The sequence below is a fragment of the Struthio camelus genome, chromosome 3, assembly GCF_040807025.1.
Source record: "Struthio camelus isolate bStrCam1 chromosome 3, bStrCam1.hap1, whole genome shotgun sequence".
Lineage (NCBI taxonomy): Eukaryota > Metazoa > Chordata > Aves > Struthioniformes > Struthionidae > Struthio > Struthio camelus.
This window is the reverse complement of record NC_090944.1, coordinates 147,918,492-147,943,056: the sequence shown is the minus strand read 5'-3', so window position 1 is coordinate 147,943,056 and position 24,565 is coordinate 147,918,492. Positions and strand designations below refer to the sequence as shown.

General features: G+C 54.3%; 2 protein-coding genes across 5 annotated transcripts in view; one reads left to right on the top strand and one right to left on the bottom strand.

Annotated features, from left to right (window-relative positions):
- The window catches only part of PPP2R5D (protein phosphatase 2 regulatory subunit B'delta), a 35,621-nt gene extending 17,436 nt beyond the window's left edge, over positions 1-18,185 (bottom strand). The window contains exons 1-11 of one of the 4 annotated variants that reach the window (XM_068940858.1): positions 18,091-18,176; positions 17,270-17,353; positions 15,334-15,449; positions 9,701-9,914; positions 8,327-8,526; positions 7,801-7,911; positions 3,890-3,982; positions 3,232-3,362; positions 2,743-2,802; positions 1,930-2,038; positions 1,000-1,053 (exon numbers count right to left, since the gene is read on the bottom strand). In XM_068940858.1, the coding sequence (XP_068796959.1) occupies positions 1,000-1,053; positions 1,930-2,038; positions 2,743-2,802; positions 3,232-3,362; positions 3,890-3,982; positions 7,801-7,911; positions 8,327-8,526; positions 9,701-9,914; positions 15,334-15,384 (1,023 nt within the window). In that variant the 5' untranslated portion in view covers positions 15,385-15,449; positions 17,270-17,353; positions 18,091-18,176. Of the gene's footprint in view, positions 1-999; positions 1,054-1,929; positions 2,039-2,742; positions 2,803-3,231; positions 3,363-3,889; positions 3,983-7,800; positions 7,912-8,326; positions 8,527-9,022; positions 9,165-9,700; positions 9,915-14,962; positions 15,058-15,333; positions 15,450-17,269; positions 17,354-18,090 lie in introns of those variants that run through there. The other 3 variants (XM_068940857.1, XM_068940859.1, XM_068940860.1) reach the window with 3 other exon arrangements.
- A 657-nt stretch (positions 18,186-18,842) lies between these two features.
- Positions 18,843-20,861, top strand: TSSK4 (testis specific serine kinase 4). Its single transcript, XM_068936530.1, has 4 exons — positions 18,843-19,046; positions 19,297-19,511; positions 19,967-20,339; positions 20,652-20,861. Exons 1-4 carry the CDS (start codon positions 18,843-18,845, stop codon positions 20,790-20,792), a joined length of 933 nt encoding a protein of 310 aa, XP_068792631.1. The 3' UTR covers positions 20,793-20,861.
- Positions 20,862-24,565: the final 3,704 nt, after the last annotated feature.

The window sequence follows — 24,565 nt, the reverse complement described above, 5'->3', positions numbered from 1 at the left end:
GCCAGAAAGCTGACAACAGCTGACCAGCTTCCACTGAGCACAGTCAAGCTCACCACGAACGCATGCACTTCAGCCACAGAACAGAACAACCTCAGCCAGTGTTACTCATTAAAATGCAAACACTTTCCGGTGCTCCCTGGCACAATAACACAAGCACGCGTTCTTTGGCCATCTGCTGTTTTGAGGCCACAAAGCTTAACTCTTGTAAAAGGCATTTCCAAGACGCTTATCTTCCTGTCCTGCAGTGGGTGGAGAAACATTTGTCTCTTGCTTGCACCCTCTGCCAAGCCAGCACATAGCCTGGCTACTGCTGTAGGCCTGTGCAGCCAGTAACTGCAATATGCCAAGGCCTCCAGTCACACCACTCACAAGTTGTAGAACAACTTGTTGATTCACAGCGCTGCGTCCTGAAGGCAAACACATCTATACCGTGACTTACACCACAGAGGTAACATATTGATGCTAGAGCAGGAAGGGGAATACTTTCTCCAAGGAACAGTGGCTTGCCCAAATAGACCATCTGGTTTCAGTTTCATAACCTCATCCCCACAGTTTCTCAGCCATCTCTGGCAGTCTGGAGTGAACGCCTAACATTTCAGGGTCCTTGATAGCTCACGCTGGTTCCCTCAGATGTCAGATGGCCACGTGCTTGGTCTCTTCAAAAATCTGTCAATAGTGAAAGCCCTGTCCTGACAGAATGGCTTTGTATAGTTTTCCTTCTGCTACACCAAGATCTGAAGCACAAAGGAACACCATAATCCACCTTCCTGAAGCTTTCAGGACAGAATGCAAAAGGCTTGCACATGAGCAGCACAGTCCCTCCTGCCCTGGGGCTGGGAAAGTAGGCCAGCACCCATCTGCAGGGCACAGGGTGGGTCTAGTGAACAATCCAGGCGGCTTGCAGTCTCTCTGGCCCTTTTCTCCCTTGCTGCACCCCAAGGAAACTGTGAAGGTCTTGGGGACATGACTGACACACAGACATTAATGATGGTTACTCACCGGCTCTGTCAAGCTGCTGTCTTTCTCCAAGAACTGCACAACACAGTAGGCTAACTGTAGGAAAAAGCATGGCAAGGTTAGAGTTTCCTCAAGTGTACTGGACCACCACCACCACCCCCCTTGCCTGGAAGCCATGTTAGGCCCTCTGCTATGTGCGTGATGAGCAGACAGCTGCAGCTCCAAAGAAATCCAGTTCTTCTGATAACAAGTGAAGGTTCACTAAGACTAAGCCAACAAGAACCAAGCTTAGGACACGTGCACAGCGTAAAGAAGTAAAACTTGAACCACCTAGAGCAGTCTGCAGCTAACACATTCAAATGCAACCACAGCTGCATGCATGGCTGGAGGTGGGGGCGGGGGAGGGAGGAAAAGAGACCATCACAAAGCCCAGCCCCATACATAAAAACAAGGTCAGGACAGCAGACATCACTGATCAGTACCCATGCTTTTTTACTTCCTGAGCTGAGTCCTGATGCTCTCCTCTATTATGACTACTAAAGGGCAAGAAATTAATCCCTGTATCCGGCTAAATGCCCAGCACATGATTTCTCTGCCTATCTCAACAACTGCTAACTGCTGACACTTACACCACCCATGCAGGCTGATGACTGGAGCTCAGAATTTTCTCTCTGGTTTCAGTAGAGCCCAAACATAAGTTTCCAGCACCCGAAAGGCAAAGCAGGCCAGAAAGTTAGGCCAGCAGGACGTGGCAGGATACCCTCCTATCAGCCAGTGGCTTAAACACATGCACAGAGGCCCAGGCACCGTGAGACAGGGACAAATCACCACATTAAGAGACTAGTGCAGAGTCCAAAACATCTCACAGCAAGATCTTTGTATAATACAGCCTAGTGAATAGCTACAAGCAAGCCCGAACACCTGCTTTTGCAAGGATCACATTCTGCCCTGGAAGTCTGAAGCACTTCTCACCTGTGGGTGGTAGACACTTAGAGACTTCACCTTGTGCAGAGGTAACAAGACCCTGATAAGGAACATCTTGTGCTCTTCCTTCAGAGGCAAAGCAAACCCATTGATTATGCTGAGAAGAAACAAGAGTCTCATCAATGTCTTTACCAGGCAGAAATACAAGAGTTCTTACCCCAAAGAATCAGTGGCTTGCCCTGGCTCTCATTCACACCTCCAGAAAACACCCAGCACTAGGAGTGCAGTCGCTGGGGCTCAACCCTGCGCACTCTGCTCAGAGAGAGCACGTTTCCTCAGTAAGCATAGCAAGGAAACGTTTCTGATTGGGCCTGGGCTCCGGTGTATCCTGTGCCAGGCTGAGCATAGGACTCCTCACACCAGATCAGGTAACTAAACAGAGCCTCTGGGAAGGCCAGCACAGAGGCAGCCCAGTCCCAGAGGTTTGTGCTTTACAAAACAGGAAGACAGCAGCCTAAGAGGGTCTGCAGTTGAAGGCAGGGAGAACTGCTTCAGTGCTGTGAACCCACTGGAGAAGCTGTGGGTCTTCTCCCTTACTGCCGGCTGAGGTAAGAGAGCAAGCAGGGCTAGCTCAGACCTGAAAGAACAGCAGACAAATCCAGGCTGGGGGAGAACGCTACCACTGCATTTATGGGCAGGCCAGAGTGCTTTTCCCATGTGTGCTTGGTCCAACCGAGATCCCCCGGAACAGGTGGCTCCTGAAGAAACAGCTGAGGGAATGCACTGCCAACTCACACAGCACGCTGGGCTAGGAGGTCTTACACACTATGAGGCCTTCAGGACTTCTAAAAGAGCCCGTACCTTCCCAGGATCTCCAGCAGCTCTGCAATCCCATTGTGGTGCTCTGTTTCATAGATAAACCTAAAATAAAGGGAGAAACATGAGAGGTCATTGCCAAAATGCTGTATCCAGTTTGATAAGCAAAAGAAAGGAAAGCCAACAAAGATGGGAAACTTCCTAATAAGTAAAAGAGCTCCAGAAAGAGAGGGCAAGGTGTAAGAGATTGAAGCAGATATCCCACTCATGGCTTCCAGATCAGCATCACCACAAAAAAGCTAATGCTGATAGGTCCTAACATTTGCTACGTGCACTGGAGACAGTCAGCACTGTCAAATCCTCACTGCTCTTAAGCACGGGTGAATGCTCCGTACTAAAGTACTGTGACATGACTGAGTCACCTGGCTAATCACAGTCAAGATCAGAGATGGAATCACAGCCTTGTGCCCCAAATCTGTCTCACTGGAACGTCCCACCCACTCATTGGGCCAGCAACATTAGGAAACATCTCACCTGTAAAATATATTGTTGATCTGCCGTCTCACATATGCTCGCAGACCCAGGAACTTGCCATAAATCCTGTGCAAAATGGTCTTTAGGAAGTCTCGCTCTCTGGGGTCTTCACTGTCGAAGAGATCCAGCAGCTATGGGAGAGGAATTTGGTCAGTGCTTGCTTACTGCCCTCCTGGATAAAGCTACGAGCAACGCTGGGCAGTGTTCCTGCTCAGCAAAAGGTGGCTTGTCCAGTTGACACCTCCGGCACCCCGAGCACAAGGATCGCTTCCCTGAAAGATGCAGGCTGGTAGTCACAAACTGGTACTATCAGCATCCGTTCAATCTCCTGAAGCACAGTGGTGACCTGGACACCTTCCAAAGCTGGGTGTCCCTGTACTTCCCCTGCTAGGCCCTCAACACCCTTCTCCACCTGTACAGCGAGCGCTGAGTTTCATGGACTACAACTCGCACACACTCTTGCCTGACACAGAAAATTCTGGCTGTTCTTTTGAGCAAGCATACAGGAGGGAGATAAAGAGAGAGAGAAGAAAATAAACAAAACCCATCATCTAGCACTTGCCAACAAAGTCAGACTGCCTACATAATGCCTTGCTCGATGTCTGCTGCATGCCCTTCATAAAGATGGTGCACAGTGGCAGGGACCAGGATTACTTACAGATAGTACAAACTTCTGGTCAATGTATTTCTTGGCTACATTTGGTTGGAAGTCAGGCGATTCCAAGAAGCGGAGGAAGAACTCGTACACCAGCTGCGGGGGAAGAAGGAGAAATCATTTAAAAAGAAATAACAATCCCACAGTCTTTACTTTATATTTTAGAAGTTTTCCCTCTCCTTATGGGTTCAGGGAAAGGCTGGGAACCCTGAATGGTGGCACAGAAAACATGGGAATCTGTGCTACCACCTGTTGGGATCAACTCAGCTGCCCCTGCTCTAATGCGCAGGGGCACCACTGGCAGGCAACTGCCCAAGCCTGCATAATATCTTATAACCTCAGGTCCTACCAAAGACAACAGACACCTACTCAGATGAAGACACCAGCCCTGAGAAATTCTTCCCTCACACTCAGCCCATGTCTCTACAAAGAGCAGAAACCTCCAGAAGAGAGGGCAAAGGGTCAGGCAGAGGCTTTGAGATGCCATGGGAAATCCCATGGGAGAGGGCCCTAGAAAGAAGAGTAGTCCAAGAGAGCTGGTTAATATTCAAGGATCACTTCCTCCAAGCTCAAGAACGATGCGTCCCTACGCGCGAGATGTCAAGCAAAGGGGGCAGGACGTCTGCATGGATGAACAAGAAACTCCTGGCAAAACCCACACAGAAGCAGGGACGGGCCACTTGGGTTGGGAGGAATATAGGAACGCTCTCAGAGCATGCAGGGATGCAACAAGGAAGGACAAAACCCATCTGGAATTAAATCTGGCAAGGGATGTCAAGGACAACAAGAAGGGCTTCTTCAAATACAGCAGTGACAAAAGGAACACCAGGGAAAACGTGGGCCCACTCCCGAATGGGGCAGGGGCCCTGGTGACAAGCGATACAGAGAAGGCCGAGTTGCTGAATGCCTCCTTTGCTTCAGTCTCTACTGCTAAGGCCAACCCCCAGGAATCCCTGACCCTGGAGACCAGGGAGACAGCCTGGAGAAAGGAAGACTCGCCCTTGGCCGAGGACGACCGGGTCAGAGATCGTTTGTCCAAACTTGACACCCACGAGTCCACGGGCCCTGACGGGATGCACCCACGAGTGCCGAGGGAGCTGGCACGCGTCCTGGCTAGGCCACTCTCCACCGTCTTGGAAAGGACACGGAGAACAGGAGAGGTGCCTGAGGACCGGAAGAAAGCCAACGCCACTGCAGTCTTCCACAAAGGGCAAGAAGGACGACCCAGGGAACTACAGGCCTGTCAGCCTCACCTCCAGCCCTGCAAAGGGGATGGAGCAGCTCATCCTGGATGACATCTCGGAGCACGTGGACGACAAGAAGGTGATCAGGAGTAGCCAGCATGGATTCGCCAAGGGGAAATTATGCTTAACCGACCTGAGAGCCTTCTAGGATGGGACCACTGGCTGGGTAGGTGAGGGGAGAGCAGTGGATGTTGTCTCCCTGGACTTCAGCAAGGCTTTTCACACCGTCTCCCATACCATCCTCACTGGCAAGCTGAGGAAGTACAGGCCAGATGAGCAGAGAGTGAGGTGGACTGAAAGCTGGCTGAACGACAGAGCTCACAGAGCTCTCTGATCAGTGGCGCAAAGTCAAGCTGGAGGCCTGTAGCTAGCAGAGTCCTCCAGGGGTCAGTACTGGCTCCAGTCCTGCTCAATGTATTCATCCATGACCTGGAGGAAGGCACAGAGTGCACCCTCAGCAAGTTTGCTGATGATGATGCATAACTGGGAGGAGTGGCTGACACACCAGAGGGCTGTGCTGCCATTCAGAAAGACCTGGACAGGCTGGAGAGTCGGGCAGAGAGGAACCTCCTGAAGTTCAACAAAGGCAAGTGCAGGGTCCTGCATCTAGGGAAGGATAACCCCAGGCACCAGGACAGGCTGGGGGTTGACCTGCTGGAAAACAGCTCTGCCGAGAAGGACCTGGGAGTCCTGGTGGACAACAAGTTAAGCATGAGCCAGCAATGTGCCCTTGGGGCCAGGAGGGCCAATGGGATCCTGGGCTGCATGAGGCAGAGTGTCGCCAGCAGGTGGAGGGAGGTGATCCTCCCCCTCTCCTCAGCCCTGGGGAGACCACACCTGGAGTAATGTGCTCCCCAGGACAAGAGAGATATGGCACTACTGGAGAGAGTCCAGCGGAGGGCTACAAAGATGAGGAGGGGACTGGAGCATCTCTCCTATGAGGAAAGGCTGCGAGAGGTGGGCCTGTTCAGCCTGGAGAAGAGAAGACTGAGGAGGAATCTGATCAATGCGTACAAGTATCTGAAGGGAGGGTGTCAAGAGGATGGGGCCAGACTCTTCTCCATGGTCCCCACTGACAGGACAAGAGGCAAATGGCACAAACTGAAACACAGGAGGTTCCATCTGAACATGAGGACAAACTTCTTGACTGCGAGGGTGACTGAGCCCTGGAGCAGGTTGCCCAGAGAGCTTGTGGAGTCTCCTTCGCTGGAGAGAGTCAAAACCTGCCTGGACACGATCCTGGGCAATGTGCTCTAGATGACTGCTGGAGCAGGGGGATTGGACTAGATGATCTCCAGAGGTGCCTTCCAACCTCAACCATTCTGTCATTCTGTGAAAATATGTCAGGTCCTCTGACTCCAGGGGACTGCCGCAAGATTGGCTTGGCCCCACTAAGCCACACGCATTGCATGCTGTGCCCCGGTTGGCTACAAAAGGCCAGCTTACTTTGAGAAGGCAGCAAGTGTTGAAACAGCGATTTCTGGTTTTAGTGTTAGCCCTGGGGCAGACTAGCCCTTGTAGGTGGACCTTGCCTAGTACTGCTGAAAGCCACAGGCCAGACCCCCAAGGTCTTTGGTGCTGAAGGAGCTATGGGGTCACTCATCCACAGCCTGTGCCTAGCTGCCAAGGACAGAAACACAGAGACGCTGAGGTGATGACCAAATGTCAGCAGCGGACTTCCTGCCATGAATCTATGATGGCAGCTGTTGAGTTAACTCGGCAAGAAATAAATTCTTCCCAGCATTCACCACTCCATGGTACTGAGGATGTGCCATTCCCACCACCACTCACATCCCTACATCAACTGCAGCAGTGGTTAGTCACTTTGCACTACTGCAATACTGTGCCCTAGTTCCTTTCTGTATTTTTTGCTTCACTTCACAACAATTGGCTCCTGTTCTGCCTTTGTCTGCTTGACATGTTCTCTCTGCAGATGCTTGGTGAGACCCTCATAAGCTTACTTCCTGATTTTCACTTCTGAGCTCTGCTAAGCCACGTTTATCGTTGCCTTCACATCTCTTTTCAGCTGGTTTGTCATAAAGTCTTTTTGACAGGGCATGTAGCCTAGCTAAAAGATCCTTGGCCCCCTTACCCTCTCCCTCCCTTTCCCTGACTTTTTCAGCTCTTATTGTTGCCAGTTAACGCAACTGAATTACATCCAGTGCAAATGAGACACAACAGCAGGTGAACCTGCCAGCACAGGCTTTGCTTCAGCACCAAGCAGTCCTCTTCCCTCCACATGCCTCTCAGGGAGCAGGGAAAGGAGAGAAGTGCCTGAAGCAGACAAGGGTGCTGGTCTCTAATGCTGCTCAGCCCAGAGGCTCCTGGGCCTTCAGGAGGGGAAAGAACACTGCATTTGACACAACTCCCTCTACACCTCGTAAGGCGTTCGCTTTCAGCCTACCTCAGCGCCGTGTGAGACTGTGGCCATCTACAGGTTAATGTTGCACAGAGCCTACAGCCTGCTTCCAAGATGGTCCTGCTGCCCCTGTTGCCTACAGACTACCTCGGACCTATGGGTAGTAGGCCCCATCACAGGATGCAGCAAGCCTCAGTTGCTGGGGGAGGCAGCCAGGTGGCAGCAGGGGAGGCCAGCAGGCTCCAGGACTACACAGGCTCTCCTTTTCCTGGAGATAAATATGCCAGATCTGTATCCCCCCGCCTCCTCACCTGAAGGTGTGGCCAGGCAGCCTCTAACGTAGGCTCATCTTCCTCAGGGTCAAACTCCGCGCCTGTGGGATTGGACGATGGCGGGAGCGTTCGGAAGAGGTTCACTGAAAACTTGAGTAGAACAAGTGCATCAATGACACACTTACAGCTTGTGATGGCCCTCCCAGCAGCAAAGGCCTCCGGAATCTCTCACTGCAGAGCAGCACATCATGACTTGGCAGAGCCAAGCCCACAAACCGCTCCCTCTCTTGAAGCCACAGGGTTACAGTTTCCACATAAACTCTGTTAAGTGCAATCTCTATGCCAGGAACAAAAACCTCCAGCTCTCTCTACACCAGACGCTCCCAGACAAAGCACACGCGCACGACCCTCTCACCCTCTTCTCCTTCAGGGAGACAGATAACAAGGGATGGGTACTACTGGGGTCACGCTCCTTCCTAAAAAATCCCTGCCCCTCCCCACACACGTTCCTCTGAACAATCCCCATTTCTGTGGCACACAGCCAAGTACCAGCTTCACACCCTACCATGACGACAGCTTCTGGATAGATGGCTTCAGTGACGACATCACGGTTGTGCGTGATGTACTCCACCATCTCATTCAGACCGGCTCGCTTCACCTCCTTGAACTTCAGGTCACTGAGGGGGTCGGAGATGAAGTCAAAAAGCACACAGCATTGCCGCAGCTTCTGGATGAAAAGCTCTTCTCGTTCATGTGGAGGAGCATCTGGTAGAGAAAGCAGGGACATCTGTCCTTGGCGACAGGCAGAACATCTATCTGGTTCACTCAGGTTTGCATGGCCCTCCCCGCTCCCCGTCGCGCCTTCCCTCCCTAGTCACAGCCCTCCTTCAGCTGCTGCTGGAAAAGTGGGGGACAGCAATTCTCTGCTACGGAGATGTGGGAAGCAGTGGGATTTCAGGGCTTCTGGAGCAAAAACTCCATGAGGTCATTTCAGACATGACAGGGGGTTGTGATCTGATAAGCATTAACCCGTTTCCAGTATAAACTACCTGGAATAAGTCCTCGCTTAACTGGCTCCCAACACAGACCAGTGACATCCACGCCCTGCGCCCCTAGTCACAGGAGACAGGCAGAGCACATTGTAGGCTAACCCTCCTGTGAGGGGGCAACCCAGAGGAGAGGCCCGATATTAACAGTATTCTACTTTTGGTATGTTGCTGCTGGAAGCTATGTACTGTTAAGGCCAACCAAGCAAACGTACCTCTGATCTGCAGAACAACTGCTGAGTTGCGAGGCAGCTGTCTTTCCAAAGACAACTGCCTGTTGCTGTGAATAGTGTCAGCAACGGGTCTGGCTGAGTGACTGCTGAAAACACTTTCTCCTTGTCTGCACTTAAGCCATGTTTAATTGCATCATTATTGAGACTAACTGCTAACGCTGGACAATTGCCCTAATGTGGGCAAGTTAATAGCGCAAACATAATTTGCGATGAAAACACAAGGAGGAGGAGGAGGCGGCGGCGGCGGCCTGGTCCTCTCCCAGGAACCAGTGGCTGTAGGAACAAAAAACAGCCTGCTTTAACTCCTGCACCGAGGTCTCTGCGCTTTGCCACCTTCCTGCACAGTCTGCTGAAGAGTCTGAAGTAACTCCAAATAAATGTAAACAGCAGGGTTTCAATCAGCTCAAATGGCAAGATGAGTAATGCAGTTCATACCGAGTGCCCTCCTTTTCTTTTAAGCTATCCCTCAACCTTTTGATTTTCAGTATGCTGCCATGTCTGTGACAGACACCTTTCCCAGAGCTGTCCCTGTGGCACTGCCAGCAGTAGGCCAGCATGACACTCTGAGGGTCACTGTGGAAGGAGCCCTTACACACACAGTGCCCGTCTAGAAAAGACGGAGCTCGTCGGGCACATCACCCACACGGCAGGGCCTCTTACCTTTAAGGGCTGGAAGCTTTTGCAATTCCCGGTTTTTGCTCAGATTGAAGCGAGAGGAGCTGTGTCGGCGCTCCTTCTTCACAATCTGGGGTCCCCCCGAGTACTTAATCTTATTCAACTGGGTCGGTGGGGGGGCGCTGTTACTGGGGCGCTTATTCGAAGTTGTCTGTTGCTGCTGCTGCTGCTGCTGCGGTGGCTGCTGTGGCTGCTGGGCCTGATGAGGGAGAAGAGAGTAAAACAACTTGTAAGCTTTTACCTACAAGCCTCACAAGCTATTAGATAGTGTCAGTATCTTCTTGGACTGAAGAAACTGGGCAAGTTTTTCACTGTTGCACTGGCATTTCAGTGCATCTTACATACTTCTGCAGGGCTCTAGTTCGGTTTGTTGCATTTGCAGCATATTTGCAAAGCAAACGTCAGTTTTATGTATATCCCATAGCTCCACTAGATACCACGAAGGCCTCAGAGCCCCATAGCACACTGGATGCTAGAGATATGGAAAACAAAGCCACATCTTGCAACAGGTTATAGCAGTTTTCTTATTTCTACTTGTTTGTCTCAGCACTTTCTGTGGTCCAGAGATCTCAGTCTGATGCTCCCTCTGGTTACAGTACTTTGTACAACACGCAGCAAAGGGAAGTTTGGAAAACTAGCAAGCTGCTTCCTTATGCCCTGGTAGGGAGCCACCTGGGAGAAAGCAGAGCAGTAGGTAGAACAGATCAGACGTGATGGCCCGAAAGAGGCAATAGTGAAGACCACTAAAATCCTTGCTGCATCCACGGACTGGGAGCGGTCAGTCTACAACACACATGGACCGTTTTTGACCCACCTTGCTCTGCTCCTTCCTGCTCCTCACAGCTATACAACGCCAGTGCCTACCCAAACCTCAGGTCCCAGGCCCTGGGCTCTCCTGCCCCATCCCATCTGCCCCCCCGCCCCACTTTGTCCTGGCCTCACTGCTCTCTGAACTTTTCCTGTCCATTGGCTTTTTCCACATCACCCCTTTCAGCCATACGACCTCTTCACACGCATCACCTGTACTTTCCTCCAGCGCAGACATCCATGATCTTTGTAGGATGTACACCTTGCTGCCAACCGCTTCCCATATCACCAAGGTGTACATCAGCATATCTGGAAACTGAGGAGGAGATACCTTCTATCCATAAGGGATGCACTCTTATACTCAACCAATCCATAAGCCGTCGTCCACATTCACCCGCACAAAAGGCCTCAGCAATAAAAACAGGTAAGAGGTGCACAGTGCTCGGTTATTTTGAGCATGTTGCATAGCAAGGACAACAGCCATGCTGATGGAGGAAGCATGCTTATCCTCAATAGTCCCAGGGTCCCAATTCACTCATCACCGCCGGATGGACATGCTGGCTGTGGGACAACGAGCACACACTGCACGGCTGATGGGAACGCTGGCTCAGGCAGGCTGCTCAGAGACCAGCTGGAAGCACTGGTACACTCCCTCCGCTTCGTGCTTGTTACATAGCACTTAGAGGGGCACTTTGCTACTTTTTTAGCAGGTAACCAGAAAAATCAAGCCAGCATTTTCTCAGCTCAGCTCTGATCTGACCGAAGCCCTGCTGGTTCAGTCCCCACTCAGGCCCTAATGGCTCAATAGCTAACACCACACTGGCTCAACTTGTTTCACAGAGGAAAACGTAACGTGGAAAACTGAGAGCGCAACGTGCCATCGGCAAGCCTATAGCAGAGGGCTCAGCTGCAGAAAGCACTCAGCCTACTCCAGGTCTGTGGCATGAGCCCAGCAGCACTCCCATTCCCAGGCTCTCCCAGCTCCTTTGGGCTGGCACACACAGCCAAGGGGCTGCAGGATGAATCAGTCTAGGACATGACAGGGATAGCGCCACAGAAGGGGAGCAGAGGTGGACGAAATCCTTGGAGGTCACCACTCCTCCTCCAATAGATTTCCAGCTGCCACACACAGCACATAGGCACGAACGCACACCTCCCCAAACTATCGACCACAAGGATTTCTGGGGAAAACATCAGTGTAGAAGCTAATCAGAGCTCTCCTCGAAACGAGATACGGCCAGTCTCTTCCTGTGAGGAGCGGTTTAGCTGCAGCTTACCTGCAACAGGTACATTCTTCACCCTGAACCAAATCTCAACGGTTTCCAAAGAAGTGCAGCATGGCACCACAGTGCAACAGCAAGAGCTAAGGCATCCACAGCGTGTGAGGAGGGAGCAAGGGAGGAACGGGGAAGGTCATCTCCAGGGAACACTGCTCTGCAGATCCTAGCAAGTACGACGACTCCCTGTGAAGGGCAGGGCCCAACACGGGACACCAATGATTTTGTCAAAGCGTTACTTTGAAGCAGAAATCAGAAGTATTTTGGTTCTGGTCTGGCTTGCTGGAAGAAGTCCTAAATATAACAGCTCTGGTTCAAACTCAGGTCCAAGCCAAGCCTGGGGGAGACAGCAAGATTTAAACTCTTTCCAGTTTAGATTTGATCCAATTCCTTGCATGCAGCAGCACTGCTCAATGGTCGGAGGAGGGAGCAAGAAAACAGCTGTGCCTGCCAGCAAAAGAGGGCAGGCTACAAACAGGAAGCAATTAATCCTGAACACTGGTCTCTCCTCTGAAGACAGACCAACAGTTAAGTCAGGCGGAATCCTTGCTGGAAACCTTCCAGGAAGGAGCAGTTCATTCCTCACTCTTAATATTTGGGTATCAGAACAGCTTGAGCCACTCAGAGGTTGCCCAAACTTTTGGGAAGGCTAGTCCTGTATGCTAGATCACTTTCCTTCCACGTGGGAGGAGGGCAGAATCTGAACGTTGTTCCACTGTGGGGGAAAGACGGCACAGAGAGAAACAAAAGACACAGCAGCAGCCTCACTGGTGACACTGGAGGAAGCAGGACACATTCTCCCAAAAGACATCTGGGGCTGATGGGACATGTCTGTGCGTTCCCCATCTGCTCAGAAATGCCGCAGGGAAATGCTCCCAGCACAGTGTGCATACTGCATGCTAACAGGTTACAGCCACAGTCACTTCATTAGGAGTCTGGGAAAGTCATTCCCACTAGCTTCTACAGTCTTGAATAGATGGCATGAAGAAACACAAAACACAGCTTCAGGTTTAACTGCCAGTTATTTAAGAAACAGACATACACACGCACAAAGTCACACACACACACACACACGTTTCCTAGAGAAAATCCCCGTGAGGAAATACAGATAAAATCCAGATTGTCCCTTTGCTTAGGAGAATGTCTGAATAGACAGCTTGGTTGGAGGACTGGGGAGGGTCAGATATACTATTATGTTGCAGCGCTTGGAGGGTTTTAGGAAGGATTGTTTCTATAAGGGCTTTCTAGCATCAGGCTGAATGCTTGCTTTCATGAGGCACTTCCTACGGCAGGCTTGCTGTCTTTCTGCCTTCAACCCCTCCTGCCTCGGTCACAAGAATCAGGAGAGAAGAAGCTTGTTTCAAGTTTGAAAATATTTTCTTCTCAGAAGTTTCCAGCCTTGAAAACACAGCAGACTGCTAAAGCTGAAAGCTCCTCTCTTAATGCACAGGTATAAACCTCGCAAACTGCTTCCCTGACATCAACACCAGCTGGCCACCGCATGGCTGCACACACACATCTCCTACCTGAGCAGGCTCAGCCCTCTTCCTGCCAGACAGGACTTGCGCCACCACAGCAAAGTCAGCTTCCTGGGAGATGCTGTTTTTCAGTACGGGCTGCACGCGCTGAGACGACTAGGCTGAAGGGAACGGCACAAAGCAGCACATCCAAGCACGGTGCAGCAGCCCCACCTCTCCTACTGCGGCAGAGCAGGACGCTCGTGCTGACAAGACAGGCCAGCCCCAATTGCAACCATGTTGGAGGTCCCCCACGCACAGGCTCTCTGGCTTCACAGCGCTTCCTCCCCTCCGGTTCCCACCACCCCTCCTCCTTGCTAGGGACTTGCCTGTGCAAGTCAATGAGCCCCAGGCCCTGGGCCTGCTCCACGCCATTTCTTTTCACCCTGGGCTCCCTGGGACAAAGACCCTCTCCCCCAGCCACCCTGAGCTCTCATCATCAGCTTCTCCTCCGGCTCCTACCCACCCACGACCTCACCTCTGCAAGCACTCCTGCTGCAGCTGGATACCTCACCACCCAGAAAGCCCTTCTGCCTCGCTGGTCCCTTGAGCATCCCATGCTTGCCAAATTCCTCAGCCCAGATCTGCTCTCAGCTCCTCCTCCGATGACTGTTCCTTTCCCATCCCTCAAGTCAGTACCTGCTCTCTTTCTCTTTGCCTGTCGTTATACGGCTTCCCTATTAAAATAGGGCTCTCTGCCTCAGAAGTAACATCAACACACTGAAAAGCCTGTCTCTGACTAATGAACTCCAGGTACTGCAGTAACAAGCCCCGTGGAGATATCTGCAAAACATGTAATACAGCAGCTCAGTGAGAAGAATCACCCTCTCCCAGAGCTGTGAATCTCATCTGTAAGGCTCCAACCTGCCCTTGAGGCTGCAGAGCAACTCCTCTCTCCTCTTTACTGCTGCTAATTCCTGCTCCTACTTCCAGGTCATTAACTCTTCCCCACCTAGCTGCCTCTCCCAGTCTTTCTGGCTAGGAGGAGTAACTCTCTCATCCTCTCATCTAATGCTGACCTGTTCTTTGACATTATTTCTTTTTTCTCCTTAAATAGCCACACAGAAATTCTCTCCGCTCGTATTTTTATCATGTCGGGGGAAGGGGCAGGAAGAAGAGGAAGGGAGAGAACAAAAGACAAACCCTCTTTCCCACTCCCCGCTCTTATGTTCCCTCCACTGGTCCCGTCTCTTCCTAGGCAAACCATGCCCCTCCAAAAACAGAGAGGCTGGCCAGGCACTGCTGCCTCTTCGTCTCCGATAGCTTCACCCTAAGCTGGGCAGCCACAAGAACAAGTAGAAATGAAGACAGTGCAGGAACCCACCTTTCACTTCCCCCATCACTGCACTGCACTGGTAATCACCTGCGAATTCAAACACCTCCATTCCCTCGTGCGGATCTGAGACTCCTTTTGAACATATGCACCCTTCCAGATCAGCCGCACCAAGAGCTGCTTTGCTGTGAAGGATGAAGCACTGACGCTTAAGGGTTTCTGGGCTGACTCCCATCCTCCTCTTCACCCCACCGAAGATCCCCACAGGAGGTCTTAGACCACTGCACTTGCTCAGGTCTGTCAAACCAGAGTTGCTCTTTGCAGAGCTTTACTCATTCCACCCATCAGACAGTCTGATTGCAAAACAACTCACAGCTTTCTGGTACCAGGATAAATTAGGGCTGAGAGTCTTCCCCTGCTCCTCGGACACAACATGAGGGAGGGGAGCACGTACTGGAAGAGGACTGCCTAGATGCTCTTCTCCTGCGCAAACGCGTCAAGCCCTTAATGAGAACTGAAGAAAGAAGGAAATTCTCTTTGGCACACATAACTTTGATCCTAGGAAAGGCAACCAAACCACCGTAACTCTGTAGAGGAATTTACAGGGCACAAAACCCCCACAAGGGAACTTATAGGGCACAAAACCCCCACAAACTCCCTCCAGCTTCTGACACAAGGCAGGAGTCTCACTCCCAGCACACACATCTAAATCCTCATGGTCCCCCAAAGTGAAAGTCAGAATACCTTTCTGTGCTTCCTGAAGAGCAGGAAAATTGCATTCAAACTGGTATACATTTCTTCTTATCAAGCAAAGAGTTCTCTTCCATTCTGCAGCAGAGCAGTCCAGAGACAGGAAAGCACTGAGAGAGAACAAACTTCACTGCAACCTCAGCAGGGAAAGGAAGAAGAGACCTGTGGCAGCAGCACGTTGCAGAGGTGTCTGCTCTCTGTTCTTATGATCAAAGGAGACCCAGCCTTCCATCTTAAAGAAGGGCTGGATTTAGTTTGGGGTATGAGGAAGTGGCTGGGTATGTTTTGTGGGAGGGAAGGTTAGACACATCACTTCTGAATTTCTTCTGCACCCAGGAACAATTACGGGCCGTTTCGGGTCACGGAAGGAAGCTTGCGACCTGCGCTATTCTTCCTTTCCTACTACACCATCGGTAACTAGGAAAGCAGTACCGCAGCCCCTGCTGATCTGGACAGGGACATCAGCCTGCTCTGCTTTGATGGCTGTCCGTCACCCTTGTGTTGCGAGACCCAGGCTTACCTTCTTCTTCCCAGAACTGTGAACTCAGCAGACAAAGAGTGCTAAATAAATAGGAGGTAAGCCCGACCCTGTGAGGCAAAGCAGGAGTTCCCTCACTTCCTCAGAGCCAGCGGACAGCCCTCCAGCAAGCAGTTCTCAGCTGTACACACAGAATAAAACGGGCAGAGGCCCAGACTAGGACAGGGTATAGTAACAGAATCTACAAAACTGCCCCTCGCTCCAAGGCAAACAAACTCAGCTTCTGACTCTTCTGGCTACACAGCAGGTTAGGCATGAGCACAGCTTAGAGCTTGAAATGGAGTGGCTAGTAGTAGGGATGTTATCTCAGACTCTGCAACATGCTTTCAAGGAGACCGTAGGACAACCTTACTTTGACTACAGCTGTCCAATTGAACTACAGATTTCTCCCTAGTCTTCATCAGCCTTACACATCTCCTGTCTCTGGTTCTCCCAATCAGAACATGTTCCAAGCACGTCTTGAGCACACAGGCTTCTACGGATGTAAAGTGGCACAGCTTGTTTGCCAAATTGCGGTATTTAAAAAAAAAAAAAAAAAGGCGCTTCCTTGGACATACATACGGCACTGTGCTGAAGCCAAGTCTCAGAATCCAAAACCACACCATTTAAATGCTAGATAAACTCAAAGACTACCAGAAAAGCTCTGGTTCACCCAAATTTCTACCAACTTTAGCAGAGCTAATCACAGTCTCACTTTCTGTTGAAGCAGCCCTGACGCAGGTAGCTTGGCAGCATCAAAACTGAGATCAGAAGGGTGTCTCTGTGCAGGTGGGAATGCAGACCCTCCCTTTTTGTGAGCAATGCTGTGCTCGGCAACAGGAAGGCTGTGATAACACAGGAGAACTGTTTCCTATCTAGTAGTTTACTCCTATTCTCTCAGATGCTGAACCAATTATTCCCTAGCCCCACTCCCCCAGAAAACGCCTCAAAAGAACAAGCTCCGTTTTCCTTGCTTCTCACCTCTTTCCTGCTCTGCCACAACAGAACAACAGTTTACCCTGCTTTGCTCTGACAGGAGCATGGAAGCTGCTCCAGTCCATCAGGCTTCTTCCTTCTCGATAAGGGCAGCTCTTCACTCTCTGCAGCCAACTTTACCACGCTCTGCCCAGCTCTATGAGCAGTGCTTGCCTTTTAGCATTGTGCCAAGTCTCTTTTTTGCAGGACTGTAGGGCACCCAAGTCATTCTGTCTCTTCCATTGCCATCATTCCCCTTGGACCAACTAACTTCATCTTAACTTTAACCTTTGCTACCATCTTGTCTGCGATTCCATAAAACCCTGGTGAGATAGCTCATCTGACAGATCAGCTTGAAGTAGGTGAAGCGAAGGAGGTTATTTTTCCTCAAAGATGAGTTGCACATGCATGCTGCTGCATCCAAAGTGAAATCCTTACCTCTTCTGAATTCTCTGCCCCACCATCCTTTCCGCTACTGCCACTGCCAGGCTTTGCAGTGCTTTTTGCAGACTTTGGAGACTCCTGGAACGATGAAAACGCGCTTAGAGAACGCTTCACCTTGCACAGCAATTTCCACCTCTCCGGGCATCGCTTCGCTTTGCTCCGTCACAGACCTCCCCCCACCGCCTCCGCAGTAAGTCGTGTTTTGTGCAGTAACTCCTCAAAAGGGCCCCCAGAGCCGCTTCCCTCCCTCGCCGCATCCGCCTTTGCCTCGCTGGGGGAACGAGCGGGAGCCGGGCCCGGCCCGCCCGGGGGGGGGGCGGCCAGCCGCCGTGCAAACCGAGCGCAGGCCAGCGCTACGCACGGTTATGCAACAGCAACCTGCTCCCGGTACCCCGGCGCCAGCGGGCACCGGGCACAGGCCCGGGCCTCCGCTCGCCGGGGCGGCCCCGGGACTGGGGCAGGGCCGAGGCCGCGGCCCGCCGCCCCCGCGCAGGGCCCGGGACGCCGGTAAGGCCCCCGCGCCGCCCGGGGCCAGGCCCGCACCGGCGGGGGGGAGGGGGGGGGGAACCGGGGCCTCCGCGCGCGCGCGCCCCCGCCGCCCTCCTGCACCAGCCGCCCCGCCCGCCCGCCCCGCGGCGCGCGCCCCCGCCCCCTGCCGGCCGCAGCCCCGCGCGCGCCCCCGCCCAACGGCCGCGCTGAGGGAAGGCCGCGGGCGGCAGAGGGAGGGAGGGAGGGAGCGGGCGGGCGCGCCGCAGCCCCCGGCCGGCCTCAGGGCGGCGAGCCGCCGCCGCCGCCCCTCCCTGCCGCCGCCGCACCTTCTCCTTCTTGAGCTTGTAGGGCATGGTGAGCGCCGGGGCCCGGCCCGGCCCAGCCGCGCCGCGCCGCTCCCGCCGCCGCCGCCGCCGCCGCCTGCGCCCGGGCCCGGCCGCAGCGCCCCGCTCCCATTGGGCGCACCGCGCATGCCTGCCCAGCAACTACCGCCGCCGCCGCCGCTCATTGGGCGGCGGCAGGTTTTTTTTTTCTCATTGGCCGTCAGGCGCCGGGGCGGGCCGAGCGGCGGCGCCGCGCATTGGGCGGCGGCGGCGGCGGCGGCCACGCCCCCACCGCGGGGAGGGGGCGGGGCACGGCGGGGCTCCCCGTCGGGGTCCGGCTGCGGCCCTCGCCCCCCGCCAACGCCGCCTCCCCCTCCCCCTCTCGGGGGGTCTCGCGCTGGCTCCTGCTGCCCGAATTGCCCTGCGGTCTCTCTGGCCGGCGGTCACGAATTAAGCCCCTGCCCCAATTAACAGCCCCGCGGGGCTCAGAGCGCCCCCAAAACCAACCGCCCCCCCCCATCTACCATCTCCACAGCAGCCGGGGGGGGGGGGAACTTGGGGGTTGTGATGTCACCAGTGGGGGGAATCCCCAAGGTTGTGACGTCACCAAGGGGGGGAACCCCCAGGGCTGTAGGCGGAGGGGAGCAGCTGGAAGGAGGAGAAGGGGGCTGGGAGGGCACAGCAGTTGGGGGGCTGGTTCCCGCCGGGGGGGCCCCGAGGCCCTGCTCCACCCGGCAGGTTCGCTGCCTGCGGGCATGGCCGAGGCGGCCCCCCTTGCCACCCCGGCAGTGCTGCAGCAGTTCAGCTACCAACTGGAGCAGATGCTGGGCCACAGCACCTACGGGAAGGTGTACAAGGCTGTGGCCCGCCGGCAGCAGGCCCGGGTTGCCATCAAAGTCATCTCCAAAAGAAAGGCACCGGAGGAATATCTCCGAGAGCTCCTGCCCCATCACATCCAGGCAGGGGGGACGGGAGAGCATTGGGGAGCAGGGGGGATTGGAGAGGCATTGGAGAGAGCCAGTAGGGTAGGGGGGCTCAGGGGCATTGTCAGGTGCCATGGGACAAGGTGGGCCTTGGGGGGGCATCCAGGAGCTACATGGGGCCAGGGGCACTGGGTGCAGGAGATGCAGCATTTTGCGGGGGCAGCGGCAATCCAAGGGGGGCTCTCCGGGGCAGACCTGCCCCCCGCTAGCCCCTCCCTGCCTGCAGGTATTGAAGGGGCTGCACCACAAGCATCTCATCACCCTCTACCAGGCCATCGAGACCACGGCGCGGTACTACATCATCATGGAGCTGGCACCGTTGGGGAACGTCCTTCAGCGGGTGCAGAGCCAGGGGCCCTGCCCCGAGCACCTGGCGGGACACTGGTTCTCCCAGCTGGTCCTCTGCCTGGCCTACCTCCACAGCAGGGCCATCGTCCACCGGTGGGCAAGCACCGGGGCAACAGGGTCCCCGCTGCGGCGCCGGGGGGAGGGCCCCCTCTGTCTCCTACCTACTGCCTGTCTGCTCCCGCACCACCCTCTGCCCCATAGCCCACACCTGCCTCCCACACCTCCGTTTGCTCCGAAACCCCCATATCCGCCCTGTTGACCCCACGCCACCCATATCTGACCTCCACAGCCTGTCTGCCCCACACTTCCCCCACCTGCCCCACAGCCCCCTTATCTGCCCCCACACCACCTATCTGACCCCCAACTGCCCCCAAACTTCCCTATCTGCCCCACAGCTCATCTCTGTGTCCCCTACTTGCCCTACGCACCCTGATTCTGACCTCCAAAGCCTCTGTTTGCCCCCACGCCTACCTAACCCACTGCACCCTTATCTGCTCTCCACACTGTCCTCTGCCCCATAGACACCCCCCACCCCGCGTTTCCCCTAGGGACCTGAAGCTGGAGAACCTCCTCCTGGACTGCCAGGACAACGTGAAGATCTCCATCTTCGGCTTCCCCCGGAAGGTGGCCCTGGAGGAGGCCAACGGGGAGTCCCTGGGGGCTTCCACCTCTGGGGGGGTGCCCGCTGGGGGGGTGCTGAGCCAGACCTTCTGTGGATCGTACGCCTACGCCTGCCCCAGGATCCTGCAGGCGCAGGCCTACGACCCCTTCCTGGCGGACACCTGGAGCGCTGGCGTCATCCTCTACGCCTTGCTCCTGGGCCGCCTGCCCTTCGACGACACCAACCTGCGGCGCCTCCTGCAGCAGATCCAGCAGCCTCTCGTCTTCCCCTCGTGGCAGCCCCTGCCCCAGGACTGCAAGGTGGGGCTGGGGGGTGGCCGGGTGCACCAAGGGGCATTAGAGGGCGCGTGGGGGCAGCAGCAGATGGGGGGCAGCTCTGCAGCGCAGAGGGGAGCTGGGGGCCTGGGGGGGCTTCGAGGGCCATCTGGAGGGTACTGGAGGGGCGCCGTGGGGGCAGTAGGGGAGCTAGAGGGCCTTGAGGCGCGCCGGCGGCCGGAGGGCAGCCGGGGGACACCCGGAGGCAGCGGGGGCCCGGGGGTCTCCCAGCTGACGGGGGCCCCTCCAGGCCTCGGGAGAGGCCGCGGGGCCCTCCCCCACTGCCGTGTCCCCCAGGACGTGATCCTGCGCCTGCTGTGCCCGGCCTCGCAGCGCCTCTCGGCCCGGCAGCTCCTGCAGACCCCCTGGGTCTCTCGCTTCCTGCCCCCGGCCCCCCCGGGCGACCTGCCCTCTGCCACAGAGGCCCCTCAGACATAACCCTCCAGCCGCAGTTTTGGGGACCCCCCCCCCGCTTCGGAAGACCTCTAATAAAAGCCTTGAGCCCTCCTTCGGCTCCCTTCTTCCTTGGGGACACCCCTGTAAGGGGGGGCCCTGCAAGAGGCGCCCTCCCCGTTTACTGTGGGCGCCCCCGAGCCCTGCGCAACGGGGGCCCCTTTTCCGGTGACCCCCCCTCCACAGGATGGTTTAGCCCTCCCCTCCCCCCGCATCGGGCAGTGGTCCAGCCCGACCCGCTCCCCCTCCCGCGGGCGATGGTCCAGCCCCGCCGCCGCTGACTTCGCCCGAGAGCGCCAACCCCCCCCCCACCCCGGGGACGTGACGGCCCTTAAAAGGGCCACGCGCAGCTGGGCGGGGCCCCGGGATTCTCTTAAGGGGGGAACGTCCCCCTTCGGCTCCCAGATGGCGCCAAGGGGGCGGGGCGCCGGGGCGGGGGCGGGGCGCCGGGCCGGGGGGCGGGGCCAGGGCGGCCCGCGGCCCCCACGCGCGGCGCTGGGTCTCGCGCGCGCTCGCGGCTGCCCGCTGTGCGGCGCCGAGAGCTGCGGCCCCGCTTGCAGCGCCGCGGCCGCTGTTTCAGCCTTGCCTCTGCAGATCCTTAGCGGCCGGCCGCCGACTCCTGGTCGGCCCCAGACCGCAGGGCGCCTTAGGGCGCCGCGAGGATTCGTTCCCCTTACCGTCGGCGCTTTGACGGCGAGCGCTTGTCTCGGGTGCTCCAAGGCCACGCCGACACGGAAGAACGGCCAGCTGGCCTTCGGTTGTCCCTCTCGCCGCTGTGCGTGCTCCTTGGGGCGCGTGGGCCGGCCTGCTGAGCGCTTGGGCCTCCCTCGCTGGTTCGGCATCGCTCTTCTGCGCGCAGCTTTGGGAAGAAAATACCCGTTCCAGAGGAAACGTTATTTCGTGTTGATAGGTTACACAGGTATTTTGGCATTCGTTTTTAACAGGTTGCTCAGAAACTACGCAGCAGTTCTACCACAAAGCTAAATAAATCGAAATTGTAAATTAAGTACCTAAATTAATGTAAGTCCTATAATGGTTTTATCTTTGCTGATTTTATAATCAGTTGCGCAAAGTAGCTCAAGAAGCCTGAATGCTAGGTAAGAGCACAGAGCTACCATTTCAGAAGACCAGAAAACTCGGAAGAGCGCTACTGGTATCCCTAAAGCAGCACCAAATTTCCAGATGAGAAGCTGCGTTTCGACAGCAAGGGAATGGGGTTTCTTGCTGCTTGACCAGAAACTTTACAAAAGAGGAAAAAAAAACCACTAGTATTTTTAATTGAATTTATTGATACAGCATGAGCATCCCTGTCCAACTAATTGCTTACTTTTCCCTCTAAAAGCTTGCTTGGCAGTGAACCGCTTCCCAGCCTTACCTGAGGTCCAGTGAAATGTTGTCCTTGCCCTTGGTGGAACCATTTTTTCCCTTTCCTTGACAGCATGAGGTACTCGTGTCTCTGACCCACTTCAATTTTCTCCTCTAACTCCTTCTTTCAAATGGAGTTCACACCTTGAAAGAGAAATTGGTTACAAACAGAAAACGCAGACAACAAGCAGCTGTATTTGATAATCTCCTTCTACATGGAAACTGATGCCAACGCCAGCTGTATTGTTTGCTAGCCTCAGGGTCATAATATGTGAACCCTTTAATTGTACACATCTCTGCAAGCCAGTATAACTGATTTATGATCAGTTGTGCATCTGACGGGTGTCTGATTCATGTGTATAAATCGATCTAACCTGCAGTTTTCCTTCACTAATGCTGAAAAAGTCAGCATCCTCATTTATTCTCTTCAAACCTGATTTCTTGTAAAGGCATACACCTGTGTAGGCATGAGCAGTTGTGAACTGTGAATTACACAAGAAAAAAACGCTAAGAAGTGATAACGCTGTGATTTTGTAAAAGTCGAAAGTGAAAAAGTGTGTTGGGGGCAGGCAGCCTGCAAAACGGAGGAACTACTTTCCCTTTGATCACTGTGCTTCGAGTTTATTTTTAATGAATTCTTATTTGGACCCAGCCAGTGAACTCAAACCCTGGGAGACATTTCCCCTGCTTGGAGAATGGATTTAGGTGCCTTGCAGTAATAAACTCCCTCTCTACCCCATTTCATGTCTTCTTTTCTACATGGATGTGATGTATCTGCGTGAGAAATTCCATTTGAAAGACCTGAGAATGTAACTGTGTGTAACTATCGTCTATAACGCTTGGCTAAGCACCCGGGGTCCCAGGAAGAAGCTCATGACTCAGTCCTCCATAGATAGTTAACAAAGCGAAGCCTTGAAGAAAGGAGCAAGATGACACCGTAAGTCGGCCAGATAAGGGAGCATCCAAATGAGCTTGAAGAGAACAAGGACGGGTGATAAACCCAAGAGAACTGCCGGGACTAGGGGTGACCTCTCCTCGTTAGCATAGCCAAGAACCCACCCATGAGCAGGGAAGCCCCCTCACAACCAAAGCCCCATCCCCATGCGTGGTAGAAAAGAAGGATGCTGTAACTTCATCTGTAACGAAGATGAGGCCTAGCAGGAACCAATGGGAACGAGGATGACTTAGTGTAGTTGTAAAATGTACTGATAACCTTAGGGTGTGCATCAGTGGAGTACTGGAGGCACCTTAATTTTAGGTATCCCTGTGCACTAGTATGGTGACGCCTGGAGCACGAGGATTGGAGTAACTGCGTACTCCTTGGTATTTTGGGTATCCCTGCACACTAGGACGGTGATGACTGGAGCACGAGGATTTGAGTAACTGCGTACTCCTTGGTATTTTGGGTATCCCTGCGCGCTAGGACGGTGATGACCGGAGCACGAGGATTTGAGTAACTGCGTACTCCTTGGTATTTTGGGTATCCCTGCACGCTAGGAAGGCGATGACCGGAGCACGAGGATTTGAGTAACTGCGTACTCCTTGGTATTTTGGGTATCCCTGCACGCTAGGAAGGCGATGACCAGAGCACGAGGATTTGAGTAACTGCGTACTCCTTGGTATTTTGGGTATCCCTGCACGCTAGGAAGGCGACGACTGGAGCACGAGGATTTGAGTAACTGCGTACTCCTTGGTATTTTGGGTATCCCTGCACGCTAGGAAGGCGATGACCAGAGCACGAGGATTTGAGTAACTGCGTACTCCTTGGTATTTTGGGTATCCCTGCACGCTAGGACGGTGATGACCGGAGCACGAGGATTTGAGTAACTGCGTACTCCTTGGTATTTTGGGTATCCCTGCACGCTAGGACGGTGATGACCGGAGCACGAGGATTTGAGTAACTGCGTACTCCTTGGTATTTTGGGTATCCCTGCACGCTAGGACGGTGACGCCTGGAGCACGAGGATTTGAGTAACTGCGTACTCCTTGGTATTTTGGGTATCCCCGCGCGCTAGGACGGTGACGCCTGGAGCACGAGGATTTGAGTAACTGCGTACTCCTTGGTATTTTGGGTATCCCCACGCGCTAGGACGGTGACTACTGGAGCACGAGGATTTGAGTAACTGCGTACTCCTTGGTATTTTGGGTATCCCTGCGCGCTAGGACGGTGATGACCGGAGCACGAGGATTTGAGTAACTGCGTACTCCTTGGTATTTTGGGTATCCCCGCGCGCTAGGACGGTGACGCCTGGAGCACGAGGATTTGAGTAACTGCGTACTCCTTGGTATTTTGGGTATCCCTGCACGCTAGGAAGGCGATGACCAGAGCACGAGGATTTGAGTAACTGCGTACTCCTTGGTATTTTGGGTATCCCTGCACGCTCGGAAGGCGA